General features: G+C 39.8%; 6 gene segments (V, D, J or C); 4 read left to right on the forward strand and 2 right to left on the reverse strand.

Moving 5' to 3' along the window:
* Window positions 1–823: 823 nt before the first annotated feature.
* LOC133996269 (immunoglobulin kappa variable 1D-12-like) lies at window positions 824–1,399 on the forward strand. The segment is given in 2 exon segments: window positions 824–875; window positions 1,092–1,399. Coding segments are annotated over 2 exon segments (360 nt in total).
* A 2,003-nt stretch (window positions 1,400–3,402) lies between these two features.
* Window positions 3,403–4,949, reverse strand: LOC133996300 (Ig kappa-b4 chain C region-like; the record flags this gene model as incomplete). The annotated part of the segment is given in 2 exon segments: window positions 3,403–3,728; window positions 4,910–4,949. Coding segments are annotated over 2 exon segments (366 nt in total), but the record flags the coding sequence as incomplete, so codon positions are not given.
* Window positions 4,950–8,187: 3,238 nt separating this feature from the next.
* LOC133996754 (immunoglobulin kappa variable 3-15-like) lies at window positions 8,188–8,765 on the forward strand. The segment is given in 2 exon segments: window positions 8,188–8,239; window positions 8,452–8,765. Coding segments are annotated over 2 exon segments (366 nt in total).
* Window positions 8,766–10,653: 1,888 nt separating this feature from the next.
* Window positions 10,654–11,869, reverse strand: LOC133996294 (Ig kappa-b4 chain C region-like; the record flags this gene model as incomplete). The annotated part of the segment is given in 2 exon segments: window positions 10,654–11,035; window positions 11,830–11,869. Coding segments are annotated over 2 exon segments (372 nt in total), but the record flags the coding sequence as incomplete, so codon positions are not given.
* A 500-nt stretch (window positions 11,870–12,369) lies between these two features.
* Window positions 12,370–12,879, forward strand: LOC133996755 (immunoglobulin kappa variable 4-1-like). The segment is given in 2 exon segments: window positions 12,370–12,458; window positions 12,566–12,879. Coding segments are annotated over 2 exon segments (366 nt in total).
* A 2,986-nt stretch (window positions 12,880–15,865) lies between these two features.
* Window positions 15,866–16,384, forward strand: LOC133996756 (immunoglobulin kappa variable 4-1-like). The segment is given in 2 exon segments: window positions 15,866–15,954; window positions 16,062–16,384. Coding segments are annotated over 2 exon segments (375 nt in total).
* The last annotated feature ends 946 nt before the right edge of the window (window positions 16,385–17,330 follow it).

Below are 17,330 nucleotides of genomic sequence, written 5' to 3' on the forward strand. Positions count from 1 at the left end.
TTAAATTGATAATTATTAATCAGATATCACTTTGATAAATCCTGACTTTTACATGATTGCATTTTTAATGTAAAAGCAGTTAACATGTCCTTCTGTTTGAAATAGTTAGGGAGAGACTGAAAATGGTTTTGTAAACCAGCAAAGTAAAACAAGTATTTGAGTAGTAGGAAAATGGATTTAGCTTAAAAGTGAAAAAAGTGAAACATGAGCACACACATCTCTGTTATGTAGATAAACTCTGTCTAGACTTCTCAATGCCTCTTTAGCACTAACACTCCCGTCCTTTGATTCTTCTCTTTGGGCATTAGCGAGCAACAATCCCATCTCCCTTTCTGCCTTCGACATTTAAGAAATTATGTACACAACACACGCATAAGCATCATGAACAAATTGAACGTACACATTTGCTTTCCAACATTTTAATAATGTTTTGCTGTACTGATTTACCCAAACTTCATTAACCTGAGATATTAGCTGTCAGATAGTATAGAAAAATGACTCAACACACAACACACACCTTTTATAGCTGTGGAACAATCCCAGTTTGGTTCCACCGACTGATAAACATGGAAGACCAAACACAAGAGTGAGTGTAATGAGTACTTCACATTCGGGCTTTATGTTAATGTACATGAGGATGATGTAAATGTTGAGTTGTCCCAGCAGTGAGGAGGAAACAGCATGATATGTTGAGGACAGCTACAGTTGACTGACTCTGTGTGTTTGCATATCTGTCCTGCCTCTCTGCTCCCAGCCGTTAAGAGGCCAGTGTTGATCAGTGGCTGTCCAGACCTTTCAGAGCCACTGACACGCCGCCAGCACAATGATGATGTCACTGACTCTACTGCTGGGCACCCTGGGGCTCCTTGTTCAGGGTGAGACTCTCTGCTGAAAACTTGGCTTCAGGATGCAACCAGGTTCACCACAATGATGTTCTGCTGTGATGGAGAAACACTGAAACAAGCAGCATTTACCTTCTTCCATCTATTCTCCATGTTAAAGAAATGATACTCTTCTGTTTTCATGTTGATCATCTTTCTCCAAGCTGGATTTGTCTCAATAAGCCTTCTCCTCTTTTTCATGTTTTCCAGGTTCATCAGGACAAATCATCCTGACTCAGTCTCCTGGATCTCACTCTGTTGCTCCAGGACAGACTGTCTCCATCAGATGTAAAACCAGTTCAGGTGTTGGTAGCTGGCTCCACTGGTACCTTCATAAATCTGGAGAAGCTCCTAAACTCCTGATTTATCAAGCTACAACCCGTCAGTCTGGAGTTTCAGATCGTTTTAGTGGAAGTAAATCAGGCACTGACTACACTCTGACCATCAGTGGAGTTCAGGCTGAAGATTCAGGAGTTTACTACTGTCAGCATAGTAACGGCTTCCCGTTCACACAGTGATACAACGTCGTACAAAAACCTCCCTCAGCTGGAGAGGAACTGATCTGACTCAACAGCTGCACTCAGACCAAAACAACAGAGGTTTGACATAAAAGACCTCACTTATTACAGCAATAACTCTATAATTATTCTTTTAGTTATTTAAAGTAAGTATAATTTTTAAGATTATTTAGTTGATTCAGTGTCAGAACAGGATCACTGTGTTAGAGTGAGTCTCACTCAGAGTCAGAATCAAACACAGCTGAAGAATTTAATGTTGAATCTTCATGAAAAAGGTAGTGTAATAAAAGTTAAATCATGATTTATAAGACAACATTTTCAGGTTTTTTCTATCTTTTTAGTTTTTAAAATATTTGACTATATAACACATTATTATTAAAAGAGCAATTGTAGGAAATTAACATGAACACAGTTTGTTAAGCATTGAAAGATTGAACGTGCTCAACATCAGAGGCGAACAATACCAAAGACTTTCAGCTCTTAATAACTGATCATTTCATTTATTCATTTCACAGTAACAAAACATTACATTTTACAACTCTTCAGGAAATTAAATTCCATTAAATGTATTGTTTAATCTAATACAGTGTAGCGGACACAGCATCAGTACGGCTCAGAACATCATCTGGTCAGAGTCACCTTTGACCCTCAGATGAGTAAATTGGACCAGGTTTGATATAGAGACTGACATCATCTCTCTTTTGGACAAACAAAGATCCATTAACATTCCTTGGAGCAACCCAAAGTGACAAGAACTACATGAAAGTAATGTAAGACAGATTTTGGTGTCTCCTTCGGACGTCATAACTTATCGGAGAGACTTCTTTCTACCATCAGATTAGAGTCACACAGACCACCGTCATAAATTAAAAGACACATTCCTGACTTCCCCCTCTTTGTGTCCTGAAACCACACAGACCATGAAAGTGAGAATTAGTGTTAAAACTTGTAGAAAAACCCCTTGGTCAATAATATGGTTTAAACAATACCAATTACTTATATCAATATCAATTACCTAAAGAAACCTCCATTGTAACAGCTATTACAGAGATCACAGATAAATGGGTATTTGAAGAACTGTCATTATACTTTCTGCTTTCATAAACACAAATGTTGGTATGAGAATGTTACTTAATGTGAGAAAATGTTACACATATTTTATGCTTACATTATGGTGATAATCAATTATCTATCATGGAATAAGTAGAATAACAATGTGTTGATCATATTAATCCTTTTCAGGTTTTAATGAATCAAGCTGATGTCATATTAATGCCAGAATGATGCATCCTGTGTTCCTGTTACTATGTTATAGTATGCATTTTATAATCAGGATTAAATACTGAATGAATGATGATGATGAAAAGTTGAAAATTAGATCCTCAAAGATAGCTTGTGATGAATCTGATTGGCTGACACACGAGCCCTCCCCAGGACAAAAACTAGTTGCACCAAAGTTTTCCTTTCTGTTGTTTCAGGTTTTGCTCTGTTCATCGTTTCTTTCCTTCACCTCAAACACTCTTGCTTTTGTCACCTTATCTTATTCTCTTAATCTTTAGTTATTCTTAATCTTAGTTTTCTTAAGTTTTTGTAATCTTGTAACTTTAGTCAGCAAACGTACAGAGAAAAGGCCTTTAAAGTAAACACGTCATTAAGTTTTGCAGTCAGCCTGTTTTTTAAAATTTTTGAGTATTTTGAGAGATCTCTCCAGAAAGTTATTTCCTCCATCTGTCATCAACATCTGAGAGCTTTTGGGCGGATAAACGTCTGGAAACACTGATATCATTAAGAGAGATTAATATGATCATTATAATAATAAAAAAGCTGCAAATATCATTGATTTGATGAACACGTCTTTATTTTTCTTGAAATATTAAAAAAAAATGCAAGAAACATCATTACTGCAACATTTAAAGAGACAGAGGGAGAAAAAACAGAGTTGCAGAGATCAGAGTGAGAGCAGTAGCAGAGTAAAACCAGTAGCAGAGTCCCAGTGAGTCAGGTCAGGACTGGGAACACTGGTCTCTCCTCAGTGTCTCTGAGAGTGGAGTCTGGGAGCCCTGGGTGGCCTCACAGGTCACAGAGCCCACCTTCCTCCACTGGTCTGCAGTGAGCCTCAGGGTGCTGCTCCAGCTGTAGTGGCCGTCCTGCTGCAGCACCCCGGGGCTCCTGCTCTGCTCCCAGCTGCTGCTGCTGCTGCCGTCCACCTTCCAGGCCAGACTCCAGTCTGAGGGGAAGCCCTTGTTGGCCAGACACGTGAGCGTGGCCTTCCCCTGCTGCAGCTCCTGGCTGGAGGGGGGCAGCACCGTCAGGGTGGGACGGACATCACCTAGGAGACACCAATCACATTAGAGGACAGGGGCCACACAGCTGTCAAACACCAGACACTTGGACACCTTTACTGTGTGAGAGTGGATTTTCCCCTTTAAGGAGTTTGTGTCAGATGCTTTTTCTGCTCCACCAGTCACTCACTCACACATTGTTTCACTTCCCTTTAAGAAACCTCTCATGCAGATCAGCACAGAAAGAATCATCGTACAGTTTGACCTGAAATATATCAAACTACACTGCAAATAAAACAACAAGATTTCATAACTTTCTCATCAAAATCATCAAAAATGTTAACAAAGCATTACATTACAACACTCACTGGAAACATCACCAAACACAGAAGATGAACTGACCACCAGCTGATTTCAAACATCACTTAGCAAACTGTTCAAATGACTTCAAACTACATTTGAAACAATACAGAGATCAGAAATTTGGCACATTTTTAAACACCCATTGTTATCATCACTCTGCTTCATTTCATTTGAACACATTATATTCCGATCAATGGTAAAAAACTGAATCGAAAAATTAAAAATTATTATTAAAAAATCACTTTAAAATGCATCTAAATCTTCATCTTTTCTACATGTCAAGTTATTAAATTTCAGTCTGACAGGAATGTGTAAAGAACAGTTTAGTGAAGCTGCTCTGAGTTATCCTCCATGGTAAAGAAGGAGAAATACAACATGAATACTAAAAGTGCCGAAATAAAAATGATATATTTATCTACTGTAAGCATTCAAAAGCTTAATTCAAAACACTATTTTACAATATTGTATTTATCATTTGAGCAGAAACTTACTTCCAACATCCAGTCTGGTTCCTCCACCGAACGTGTACCACAGTGATACAAACTCATTGAGCCGTCGTACAAAAACCTCTCACTGTAGAGAGACACGGCTCTCTGACTTTGAGACTGAACTAAAACTACAAGCTCTAAAAATGTAACTTTACTGTCAAAGTTGTTAAATTAATGATTTATCGTCTAAATTAATGTTTTATTGTCTTTACAGCAAGTTTCTGAGCTTTAAATGCAAAAGTGGTCTTTGTCTCTAAGTGCAAATTATGTATAAAAAACAGTTTGACATGAAAGTGGATGCAAAAAAACTGTCTAATATAAAGGAAAACAATTAAATAATCTGTTGAAATGATAAATATTTTAAACATTTGACTTACTTCCAACATCCAGTCTGGTTCCTCCACCGAACGTGTACCACAGTGATACAAACTCATTGAGCCGTCGTACAAAAACCTCTCACTGTAGAGAGACACGGCTCTCTGACTTTGACACAAACAAACTCACTAAAATTAGACTCTTGTTTGTCACATTTTTAACGTAATTTGACAACTGACAACAACACAGTGATACGCATTTCATATATATGTAATTTTATTTAAAATATGTTAATTTTTATTGAATTCATATTAAGTGTTTGTGGTAATACATTTAAATATAACAAATTACATTCTGCTGTCAATACACATGAATCCCAAATCACCTTAAAATGATCACTGACACATTCTGAATCAATACTCTGATAAGTTGATTGATCCATTGATTAAACAGCATCATCAGAGTAATCCAAGTCCCTGTTGGAGTCAGTCAGAGCATTTCCATAGAGAGCCACTTTGCATCAGCAGCACCATGCTCCAGTGCTCTGGGAGAGTTTATAGTCCTGAGAGTTGAACACTGGATGACTGACAGCTGTCCTTCATGACAACAGAAGCCACAGAAATCCTCCTCATCAAAAACATGACTTTGATCTCCGTCCTCATCTGGACTCTCCTCTGCTGCTGCTTCACAGGTAAAGTCCAGAGAATCAAACTCCTCTCCTCTATGAACATCCGTCCCTCTGAAATGAAGCCCACAAAACCATGATGCTGCTTTATGTTTTTGTCTCTGTATCCTCAGAGTCCAGAGGCCAGGTCACAGTGACTCAGCCTGCAGCAGTGAGATCTGATGTTGGAGGATCTGCAACCATCAGCTGTAAGAGCAGTCATAAGGTTGATGGAGATTGTGGTGGTTCCAACCCCTGTTTAGCCTGGTACCAACAGAGAGATGGAGAAACTCCTAAACTTCTCATTTATCTTGCTACCACTCGAGCATCAGGGATTCCAGGTCGTTTTTCAGGCAGTGGATCAAACTCTGACTTCACTCTGACCATCAGTGGAGTACAGGCTGAAGATGCAGCAGTTTATTACTGTAAGGGGGGCACCACTATCAACAGTCAGTATGTGTTCACACAGTGAAAAAGCGTCGTACAAAAACCTCCCTCAGTCAGACTGAACCGAAACTGAACTGACTGCTGCAGCTGGAAGCTACTGCAGAGACTGATACAGTTCACTGAACACACACACACACACACACACACACACACACACACACACACACACACACACACACACACACACACACACACACACACACACACACACACACACAATTATTATTGACTTAGAACACTATGTTAATGTGATAACAAATATGAATCCATAATCAGAATAAATAAATAAACTGTATTACAGATTATAACAGCGGCGGAGTGAGGGCCCGGTGTTTTGTCCCAACTGGTTTCCAATTTAACTGGTTTCCTTTCCGAACAGCTCCAGTTGTGTTGTGCTTCCTTCAGCAGATTCGTCACAAATTCACAAATATACAGCATATTACTAGAGATTTTTAAGTCGCAGTTATATAGTGCTCACTTCCAGAAACATGTTCGCTGCAGTAGATGTTGAACTGCGACTTGAAAATCGCCAAAAATATGTTTCTATGTTTACATTTGAGAACTGGACTTGACCCGATTTTGCAAACTGTTCATTCATTGGATGAGCCCTTTCCTCCCAGCAGGCCGTGCTCCATTCCACATTTTAAGAAACAAACAAAGAAAATAATATGTTGTAGTTACATCTTTTAAATATACAACCATGGAAGTTGTAGAATACTGAAATAGGAGTTGATTTAAGTTGCAAAATTGGAAGTGATGAGAAAGAACCGGACCACAAGAGTGAGCATGACTGAGAATTGCAAAGCCAGAAAGCGACATAAATACATCATGGATTACACTGAACTGACATATAAGTCGTGTAGTTTCCTCAGTATCTTGCGGCATCGGTGTCTCCCTCGTACATTGCATGACTTAATATTGACCGGCTCATGACACACACACACGATTTATGATGTCCATATTGTCTCTATCAGTTTTCCTCCCACCTCAACAACCTGAAAGTTCCTCAAATAAAGAGAACAGTTCCAGAGCACAAAAACACTGGAGAAGAAGTAAAGTTAGTGAAATGCATTAATGATGAATGGATATGAACAGATAGAGTGGAGGAGGAGCGAGGAGCTCAGTGCATCATGGGAAAAATGAAGGCAAAACAACAAGAATTAAAAACCCCTCAGAGACCAAGTACAAAGTTATAAAATAAATACCTGCAGACTAGAGGTTGAGGGCAGGAAAAGCCTGTCTGTAAAAAATGTGTTTTAAGAGGAGACTTGGATGTTGAAACTGAGGTGGTGCTCCTGAGTTCCTCTAGTGAGGTGTTTCAGAGTCGGGGGTCTTAACAGCAAAGTCTCAGTCAGCCATAGTTACCAAACATGATCTGGGAAAGCCGGGAGGTCCTTACCAGAGGATCTCAGATGGTGATTTGGTTCATAAGGGGTGAGCAGTTCAGACATGTATTCTGGAGCAAGAGCCTGTTTATCCTTGAATGTCATATCAGATATCACTTTGATGAATCCTGATTTTAACATGATTTTATTTTTAATTTGAAAGCAGTAAATATGTCCGTCTGTTTGAAATTGTTAGGGAGAGACTGAACATTTAAAAACAAGTATTTGAGCACAAACATCTCTGTTATGTAGATAAACTCGGTCTAGACTTCTCATTGCCTCTTTAGCACTAACACTCCCGTCCTTTGATGCTTCTCTTTGGGCATTAGAGAGCAACAATCCCATCTCCCTTTCTGCCTTCGACATGTAAGAGATTATGTACACAACACACGCATAAGCATCAATAACAAATTGAACGTACATATTTGCCTTCCAACATTTTAATAATGTTTTGCTGTACTGATTTACCCAAACTTCATTGACCTGAGATATTAGCTGTCAGATAGTATAGAAAAATGACTCAACACACAACACACACCTTTTAGAGTTGTGGAACAATCCCAGTTTAGTTCAGCCGACTGATAAACATGGAAGACCAAACACAAGAGTGAGTGTAATGAGAACTTCATATTCAGGTTTTATTTTAATCTACATGAGGATGATGTAAATGTAGAGTTGTCCCAGCAGTGAGGAGGAAACAGCATGATATGTTGAGGACAGCTACAGTTGACTGACTCTGTGTGTTTGCATATCTGTCCTGCCTCTCTGCTCCCAGCCGTTAAGAGGCCAGTGTTGATCAGTGGCTGTCCAGACCTTTCAGAGCCACTGACACGCCGCCAGCACAATGATGATGTCACTGACTCTACTGCTGGGCACCCTGGGGCTCCTTGTTCAGGGTGAGACTCTCTGCTGAAAACTTGGCTTCAGGATGCAACCAGGTTCACCACAATGATGTTCTGCTGTGATGGAGAAACACTGAAACAAGCAGCATTTACCTTCTTCCATCTATTCTCCATGTTAAAGAAATGATACTCTTCTGTTTTCATGTTGATCATCTTTCTCCAATCTTTGTCTCTATAAGCCTTCTCCTCTTTTTCATGTTTTCCAGGTTCATCAGGACAAATCATCCTGACTCAGTCTCCTGGATCTCACTCTGTTGCTCCAGGACAGACTGTCAACATTAAATGTAAAACCAGTTCAAGTGTTGGTGGCAACCTCCACTGGTACGTTCTGAAATCTGGAGAAGCTCCTAAACTCCTGATTTATTCAACTACAAACCGTCAGACTGGAGTTTCAGATCGTTTTAGTGGAAGTGTGATTACACGTTGGACTGACTACACTCTGACCATCAATGGAGTTCAGGCTGAAGATTCAGGAGTTTACTACTGTCAGCAGAGTCAAAGCTGGCCACTCACACAGTGATAAAACGTTGTACAAAAACCTCCCTCAGCTGGAGAGGAACTGATCTGACTCAACAGCTGCACTCAGACCAAAACAACAGAGGTTTGACATAAAATACATCACTTATTACAGCAATAACTCTATAATTATACTATTAGTTATTTAAAGTAAGTATAATTTTGAAGATTATTTAGTTGATACAGTGTCAGAACAGGATCACTGTGTTAGAGTCTCACTCAGAGTCAGAATCAAACACAGCTGAAGAATTTAATGTCTAATCTTCATGAAAAAGGTAGTGTAATAAAAGTTAAATCATGATTTATAAGACAGCATTTTCAGGTTTTTTTCTATCTTTTTAGTTTTTAAAATATTTTACTATATAACACATTATTATTAAAACAGCAATTGTAGGAAATTAACATGAACACAATTTGTTAAGCATTGAGAGATTGAACGTGCTCAACATCAGAGGTGAACAATACCTAAGACTTTCAGCTCTTAATAACTGATCATTTCATTTATTCATTTCACAGTAACAAAACATTACATTTTACAACTCTTCAGGAAATTAAAGGTCCATTAAATGTATTGTTTAATCTAATACAGTATCACATTATATGATTGTTTGTTTTAAGAGTTCTTCTACATCCACTCAGTGACGTATATCTGTAACAATAGTGCTGAAGTGAGAGTTTGTACAGGCAGTAGACCTTATTAGATGAGGAAAAGAGACATTTTAAAGCTTTATTGACAACAAAAGAAAAAGCATATGAAGAGCAGAGAGTCTGATACCAGTGAACATGTAGAAAGAGGACGAGGAGAAAAACAGCAGTGGAAATATACAGCATGAAACTGGAAGCAGACTGATCAGAAATCTTGTGTCTGTACAGTTTGTGTATCAGCGCTACATGAAGTAAACAGAGATGCTGCAAACGTGGTGTAAATACAGACTCTCACACACAGTTACAGTTGAAACCACAAGTTTACATTCACTGTATAAAAAGACATATAACCTGTTTTTTCTCACTGTCTGACTTTATATCAGATGAAACTTTTACTGTTTTAGTCAGTTAGGATTACCAACATTATTTATATTTGCTAAATGCCAGAATAATAAGAGAGAGAATTTTTTAGACCATTTTTTATTACTTTCTTCAAAGTCAGAAGTATTGTCTGAAGGTTGTGCAACACCTGCAAGTTACCTGCCTTAAAAGCTATTTTCTTTTCATACAGAAGACTCTTAAGGGACTTAGAGACCCATGGTTTACTATTTGGATATACCTTAAAAACCTTAGTTGGAACAACAGTGTCCTCACAGTATGAGACCCAGCTACTAATAACATCAGTCAGTTCATCAATATCAGAGCAAGAGTCCTTAAACATGTTCCAGTCTGTGGAATCCAGGAAGCCCTGAAGATACAAGCAAGCCTCCTCTGACCAGTCTTTAGCATACAGTCTGTACCTTACCCCTCTTAAGGGCAGTGGACTATGAGGGGATGAGGTGCACACAGTTGTGATCTGAAGAGCCAAGAGGTGGGAGGGCGATGGATTTGAATGCATTTTTCACTGAGCAGTAGCACAGGTCTAGTGTTTTACTGCGTCTAGTGGGGCACTTTACATACTATTAATTATTTAATAAAATTATTAATTGTGATTAATTCGGTGACCCCGAGACAAACAAAGTCCATTTAATTGATCTTCTGTTAATAATAAAAAAGGGACTTATGATGTAAGTTATTATTGTAATAAGATGCATTGAGACAGATTATTTGATTAATATGTCTTTATTGTTTTAACATACAGAGAATATCAGAATTACTGCAAGCAAAAAAATAACACACTTGAGAAATGTGATGATTGTGAAGAGAGAAATAGACAAAAAGAGACAGAGAGAGTTAAAGACATCAGAGTGAGAGCAGTAGCAGAGTTAACCCAGTAGCAGAGTCCCAGTGGGTCAGGTCAGGACTGGGAACACTGGTCTCTCCTCAGTGTCTCTGAGAGTGGAGTCTGGGAGCCCTGGGTGGCCTCACAGGTCACAGAGCCCACCTTCCTCCACTGGTCTGCAGTGAGCCTCAGGGTGCTGCTCCAGCTGTAGTGGCCGTCCTGCTGCAGCACCCCGGGGCTCCTGCTCTGCTCCCAGCTGCTGCTGCTGCTGCTGCTGCCGTCCACCTTCCAGGCCAGACTCCAGTCTGAGGGGAAGCCCTTGTTGGCCAGACACGTGAGCGTGGCCTTCCCCTGCTGCAGCTCCTGGCTGGAGGGGGGCAGCACCGTCAGGGTGGGACGGACATCACCTAGGAGACACCAATCACATTAGAGGACAGGGACCACACAGCTGTCAAACACCAGACACTTGGACACCTTTACTGTGTGAGAGTGGATTTTCCCCTTTAAGGAGTTTGTGTCAGATGCTTTTTCTGCTCCACCAGTCACTCACTCACACATTGTTTCACTTCCCTTTAAGAAACCTCTCATGCAGATCAGCACAGAAAGAATCATCGTACAGTTTGACCTGAAATATATCAAACTACACTGCAAATAAAACAAACTTCTCATCAAAATCATGAAAAATGTTAACAAAGCATTACATTACAACACTCACTGGAAACATCACCAAACACAGAAGATGAACTGACCACCAGCTGATTTCAAACATCACTTAGCAAACTGTTCAAATGACTTCAAACTACATTTGAAACAATACAGAGATCAGAAATTTGGCACATTTTCAAACACCCATTGTTATCATCACTCTGCTTCATTTCATTTGAACACATTATATTCCAGTCAATGGTAAAAAACTGAATCTAAAAATTAAAAATGACTCTTAGAAAATCACTTTAAAATGCATCTAAATCTTCATCTTTTCTACATGTCAAGTTATTAAATTTCAGTCTGACAGGAATGTGTAAAGAACAGTTTAGTGAAGCTGCTCTGAGTTATCCTCCATGGTAAAGAAGGAGAAATACAACATGAATACTAAAAGTGCAGAAATAAAAATGATATATTTATCTACTGTAAGCATTCAAAAGCTTAATTCAAAACACTATTTTACAATATTGTATTTATCATTTGAGCAGAAACTTACTTCCAACATCCAGTCTGGTTCCTCCACCGAACGTGTACCACAGTGATACAAACTCATTGAGCCGTCGTACAAAAACCTCTCACTGTAGAGAGACACGGCTCTCTGACTTTGACACAAACAAACTCACTAAAATTAGACTCTTGTTTGTCACATTTTTAACGTAATTTCACAACTGACAACAACACAGTGATACGCATTTCATATATATGTAATTTTATTTAACATATGTTCATTTTTATTGATTTCATATTAAGTGTTTGTGGTAATACATTTAAATGTAACAAATTACATTCTGCTGTCAATACACATGAATCCCAAACCACCTTAAAATGATCACTGACACATTATGAATCAATACTCTGATAAGTTGATTGATCCATTGATTAAACAGCATCATCAGAGTAATCCAAGTCCCTGTTGGAGTCAGTCAGAGCATTTCCATAGAGAGCCACTTTGCATCAGCAGCACCATGCTCCAGTGCTCTGGGAGAGTTTATAGTCCTGAGAGTTGAACACTGGATGACTGACAGCTGTCCTTCATGACAACAGAAGCCACAGAAATCCTCCTCATCAAAAACATGACTTTGATCTCCGTCCTCATCTGGACTCTCCTCTGCTGCTGCTTCACAGGTAAAATCCAGAGAATCAAACTCCTCTCCTCTATGAACATCCGTCCCTCTGAAATGAAGCCCACAAAACCATGATGCTGCTTTATGTTTTTGTCTCTGTATCCTCAGAGTCCAGAGGCCAGTACACAGTGACTCAGTCTGCAGCAGTGACATCTGAACTGGGACGATCTGCAACCATCAACTGTAAGACCAGTCAGAGAATTCCAAATAGTAACTGTTTAGCCTGGTACCAACAGAGAGCTGGAGAAGCTCCTAAACTCCTCATTCGCTACACTAATCAAAGAATCTCAGGGATTCCAGGTCGTTTTTCAGGCAGTGGATCAAACTCTGACTTCACTCTGACCATCAGTGGAGTTCAGGCTGAAGATGCAGCTGTTTATTACTGTCAGAGTCTTCACAGTGGAAATGTGTTCACACAGTGAAAAAGCGTCGTACAAAAACCTCCCTCAGTCAGACTGAACATAAACTGAACTGACTGCTGCAGCTGGAAGCTACTGCAGAGACTGATACAGTTCACTGAACACACACACACACACACACACACACACACACACACACACACACACACACACACACACACACACACACACACACACACACACACACACACACACACACACACACACACACACACACACACACACACACTGATGATAACATGATATTGAATTAAATTATTTAGTTACACTGAATTAAATGAAAAAAAAGTGAAAACATGTATCTCATCATCAATCATATTTCAATCGTATGAAATGTGATATGAAGTTTTACATTTATAACATCAGATTCTTTAAATCTTGAATTAAACTTCTGTATCAAGGCGTCTCCACAGCTCAGCAGCTGATTGACAGTTCTGTGTAGACTCTACCTGTTAGCTGTTCTAGCTGTGTTCACTTTCTCTCATATTCACTTTGTTATACAGAGCAGTAACAACGCTGCTGAAGACAAAGTTTGGACTGGCAGTAGTGGATCTGTTAGATGAGGATAATATCATTGTTGCAGCATTAATGAAAAGAAAAAGATCCAGTGGAAGAGCAGATATTCAGTGAGACCACTGAACATGTGGAAGCAGCTGCACACTGATCAAAGCTCTTGTGGCGTCTACAGTTTGTGAATCGCAGCTACATGAAGATTATTGTTTGAAAGAATTGCACATTAGTGACTTTATGATCCTCTGAGCTCCAACAGATGTAAATACAGACTCTCAGACACAGAGGTATAAATCAGCCTTTTATTATTCATCAACTCATCAATACAGCATTACACCAGTCGATCCCACAATCTGTCTACTAGCTTCCTGTCTCTGCTCCTCCATCCACATGCTGTAATACAGAACAATACAGTACAGAGCAGGACAGAGAGGACACATGTGAAGAGCACACACTCACTGCTTCTGTTCAAATGTTCTCACTTCATCTTTAAATTTAACTTTTCCATCTTTAAACATAATGAAAAAGTCCAGAGTGCCAAACATTTAACACATTTATTAATAAAATGACCAACAACTTTTAACAAAAATTGAACAAAAAGAAGAGAAGACACCCAGACCAGTCCACTAAGGGATGAAGGGTCTGGGCTGTCCCCTCTAATCTAATCATAGAAACTAAATGGACTACCAGACCCACCAAACACACAGAAAACTAACAAAGATAAAGAAATAAAACATGACAAAAACAACACAAACTGCTGCTGATGCTGTGAAGTAGAAGAGAGTGTGAGTCAAACTCAAGCCAACCTTTATTTATAAACCACATTTAAAAACAACCTCAGTTGAACCAAAGTGCTGTACAGTTATTAAAATACAATATAATCATACACAAATATAATAATAAATAAAACTAACGGAATAGTAAGAGCTCAATTTAAAAAAGAGTAAAAGTAAAGATGAAAATAAAATAAAAAGCCAAGGATTCTCTCCTAGCTGGGGCTGAACGTCAGGGAGAAAAGACGGGTTTTCAGCAGTGTCTTAAAGTGCTCAACAGACTGTGCAGCTGTAACCTGGATAGGTAGGCAGTTCCACAGCTTTGGGGCCACTGAGAAGGCTCTGTCCCCACGAGTACAGAGTCTGGACCGAGGTTCTGTCCCCACGAATACAGAGTCTGGACCGAGGCTCTGTCCCCACGAGTACAGAGTCTGGACCGAGGTTCTGTCCCCACGAGTACAGAGTCTGGACCGAGGCTCTGTCCCCACGAGTACAGAGTCTGGACCGAGGTTCTGTCCCCACGAGTACAGAGTCTGGACCGAGGTACTGCCAGGAGCTGCTGGTTTGTCGACCTAAGTGCTCTGGAAGTACTGTGAGGCTGTACAAGCTCTGATAAATAAGATGGTGCCAGACCGTTTAAACACTTAAAAATAATTAATAAAACCTTGAACTGGATCCTAAAATGAACAGGCAGCCATTGCAAAGATGCAAGGACAGGACTGATGTGATCACGTCGTTTCTTTCCAGTCAGCAGGCGGGCGGCTGCATTCTGAACAACCTGTAACCGGGGCAGTGCTTACTGGTCGAGACCAGCAAGCAAAGAGTTACAGTAGTCTAAGCGTGATGTAACAAAGGTGTGAATAACTTTCTCGAAATCGTTTCTGGGGAGATAAGCCTTTACTTTTGCTAATAATCTAAGCTGGAAGAAGCTCGTTTTAACGATAGAGCTTATCTGCTTATCGAACCTAAAGTCACTGTCCAAAATAACACCAAGGTTCCTTGCAAAAGGGTGACAGTGAGACTTCAGGGTGCCAATGGCGCTGTCATAACCATGTAGGAGATTTTGTTGGCCGAATAAAATAATCTGTTTTATTTTTGTTCATGGAAAGAAAGTTCACTTCCACCCAAGATCTAATATCATTGAAGCAGTCTAATAAGACCTGGACAGAGGCTTGCTCATTTGTTTTTAAGGGTATATAGATTTGTACGTCATCTGCAAAGCAATGAAATGAGACATTGTGCTTTCTAAATATGGATCCACATGGCAACATATATATCGAAAAGAGGAGGGAGCCCAAAAATAGAGCCCTGAGGCACCCCACAGCTCAGGGGGGAAGTGGCCAAAGAATACTGGCCCAGCTGGACAGAGAAGCCAAATGTGTGAGCCAAATGTCTCTCCCTCTATATCGGTCCTCCCTCAGTCAGACTGGATCAGGACCTGGGAGAAAACACACAACATTATAAATGGAAATTCATGTTATACAAATCCTATCCAGTAGGGGGCAGTATGTAATAGTGACATGAAGAGATCTTTATCGTTTACAGCAAGAAACAAAAAATAACACTTGAAAATGTGATGATTCTGTTCATCAGTCAGAGCATTTCCATAGAGAGCCACTTTGCATCAGCAGCACCATGCTCCAGTGCTCTGGGAGAGTTTATAGTCCTGAGAGTTGAACACTGGATGACTGACAGCTGTCCTTCATGACAACAGAAGCCACAGAAATCCTCCTCATCAAAAACATGACTTTGATCTCCGTCCTCATCTGGACTCTCCTCTGCTGCTGCTTCACAGGTAAAGTCCAGAGAATCAAACTCCTCTCCTCTATGAACATCCGTCCCTCTGAAATGAAGCCCACAAAACCATGATGCTGCTTTATGTTTTTGTCTCTGTATCCTCAGAGTCCAGAGGCCAGATCACAGTGACTCAGTCTGCAGCAGTGAGATCTGAACTGGGAGGATCTGCAACCATCAACTGTAAGACCAGTCAGAGTATTCCAAATAGTAACTGTTTAGCCTGGTACCAACAGAGAGATGGAGAAGCTCCTCAACTTCTCATTTATTATACTACCAATCGAGCATCAGGGATTCCAGATCGTTTTTCAAGCAGTGGCTCACAAACTGACTTCACTCTGACCATCAGTGGAGTTCAGGCTGAAGATGCAGCAGTTTATTACTGTCAGAGTCTTCATTTTATCAACAGTCAGTTTGTGTTCACACAGTGAAAAAGCGTCGTACAAAAACCTCCCTCAGTCAGACTGAACCGAAACTGAACTGACTGCTGCAGCTGGAAGCTACTGCAGAGACTGATACAGTTCACTGAACACACACACACACACACACACACACACACACACACACACACACACACACACACACACACACACACACACACACACACACACACACACACACACACACACACACTGTAGTAATAATTATGAATCGATTGTTGATAATAATCACAATATTTTGGTCTCACAGTGGAACAAACACAGTCACAACTTTGTTCTGATGACCTGAAAGAAACTGAAGGAAACTATTTAGTTGCATTGAAGTAAATTTAAAAAGACTGACCTGAATGAGCCATGAGTCGTATTTCTGTGGAGCCTGACAAAAATGTTGCACAATGTTTAATGTATGAAAGGTTTAAATATAACAACAGTATGTTTTCATTGTTTTCTGTTCAGGGAGGAAAAACCTCTGAAGCAGCATTTTACATGAAGTAGGCTCCTCACAGTTTAACTTGCTCCTCTCAGCCTTCACAAGTGCATCAATATTAGGAGTCAAATCCTGAGCAGCTGCCAGTTTCAGAAAGTCATTCAAGTGTTTGTTTTATATGAATCACAAGTCAGTTATCTGATGTTGGACGTTCACAGGCAGATCAGAAACCTTGACTGTGAAAGTTGAGTGAAAATAAACCTGTACAGTTGTGTTTTATTGAAAAATTGGAATTATTCCTCTGCAATTTTCATGGTTTGCACAGTTATCCAGTGGGCTGATTTAGACTCCCTGTTTGACCCTCCTGCTCTTAAGAGTCTGTCTTTATGTTCCTTAGTAACTATTGTCCACCAGATGCCTTCAGACTTTATTTGTGAAGACTGGACCTGTGAGGGAGAAGGCTTATTTTCTTTTTCGAAAGACTGAATTATTACTTTGGTTGCCTTTTAT

Source organism: Scomber scombrus, chromosome 16, assembly GCF_963691925.1.
Source record: "Scomber scombrus chromosome 16, fScoSco1.1, whole genome shotgun sequence".
In the NCBI taxonomy this organism is placed as follows: Eukaryota; Metazoa; Chordata; class Actinopteri; order Scombriformes; family Scombridae; genus Scomber; species Scomber scombrus.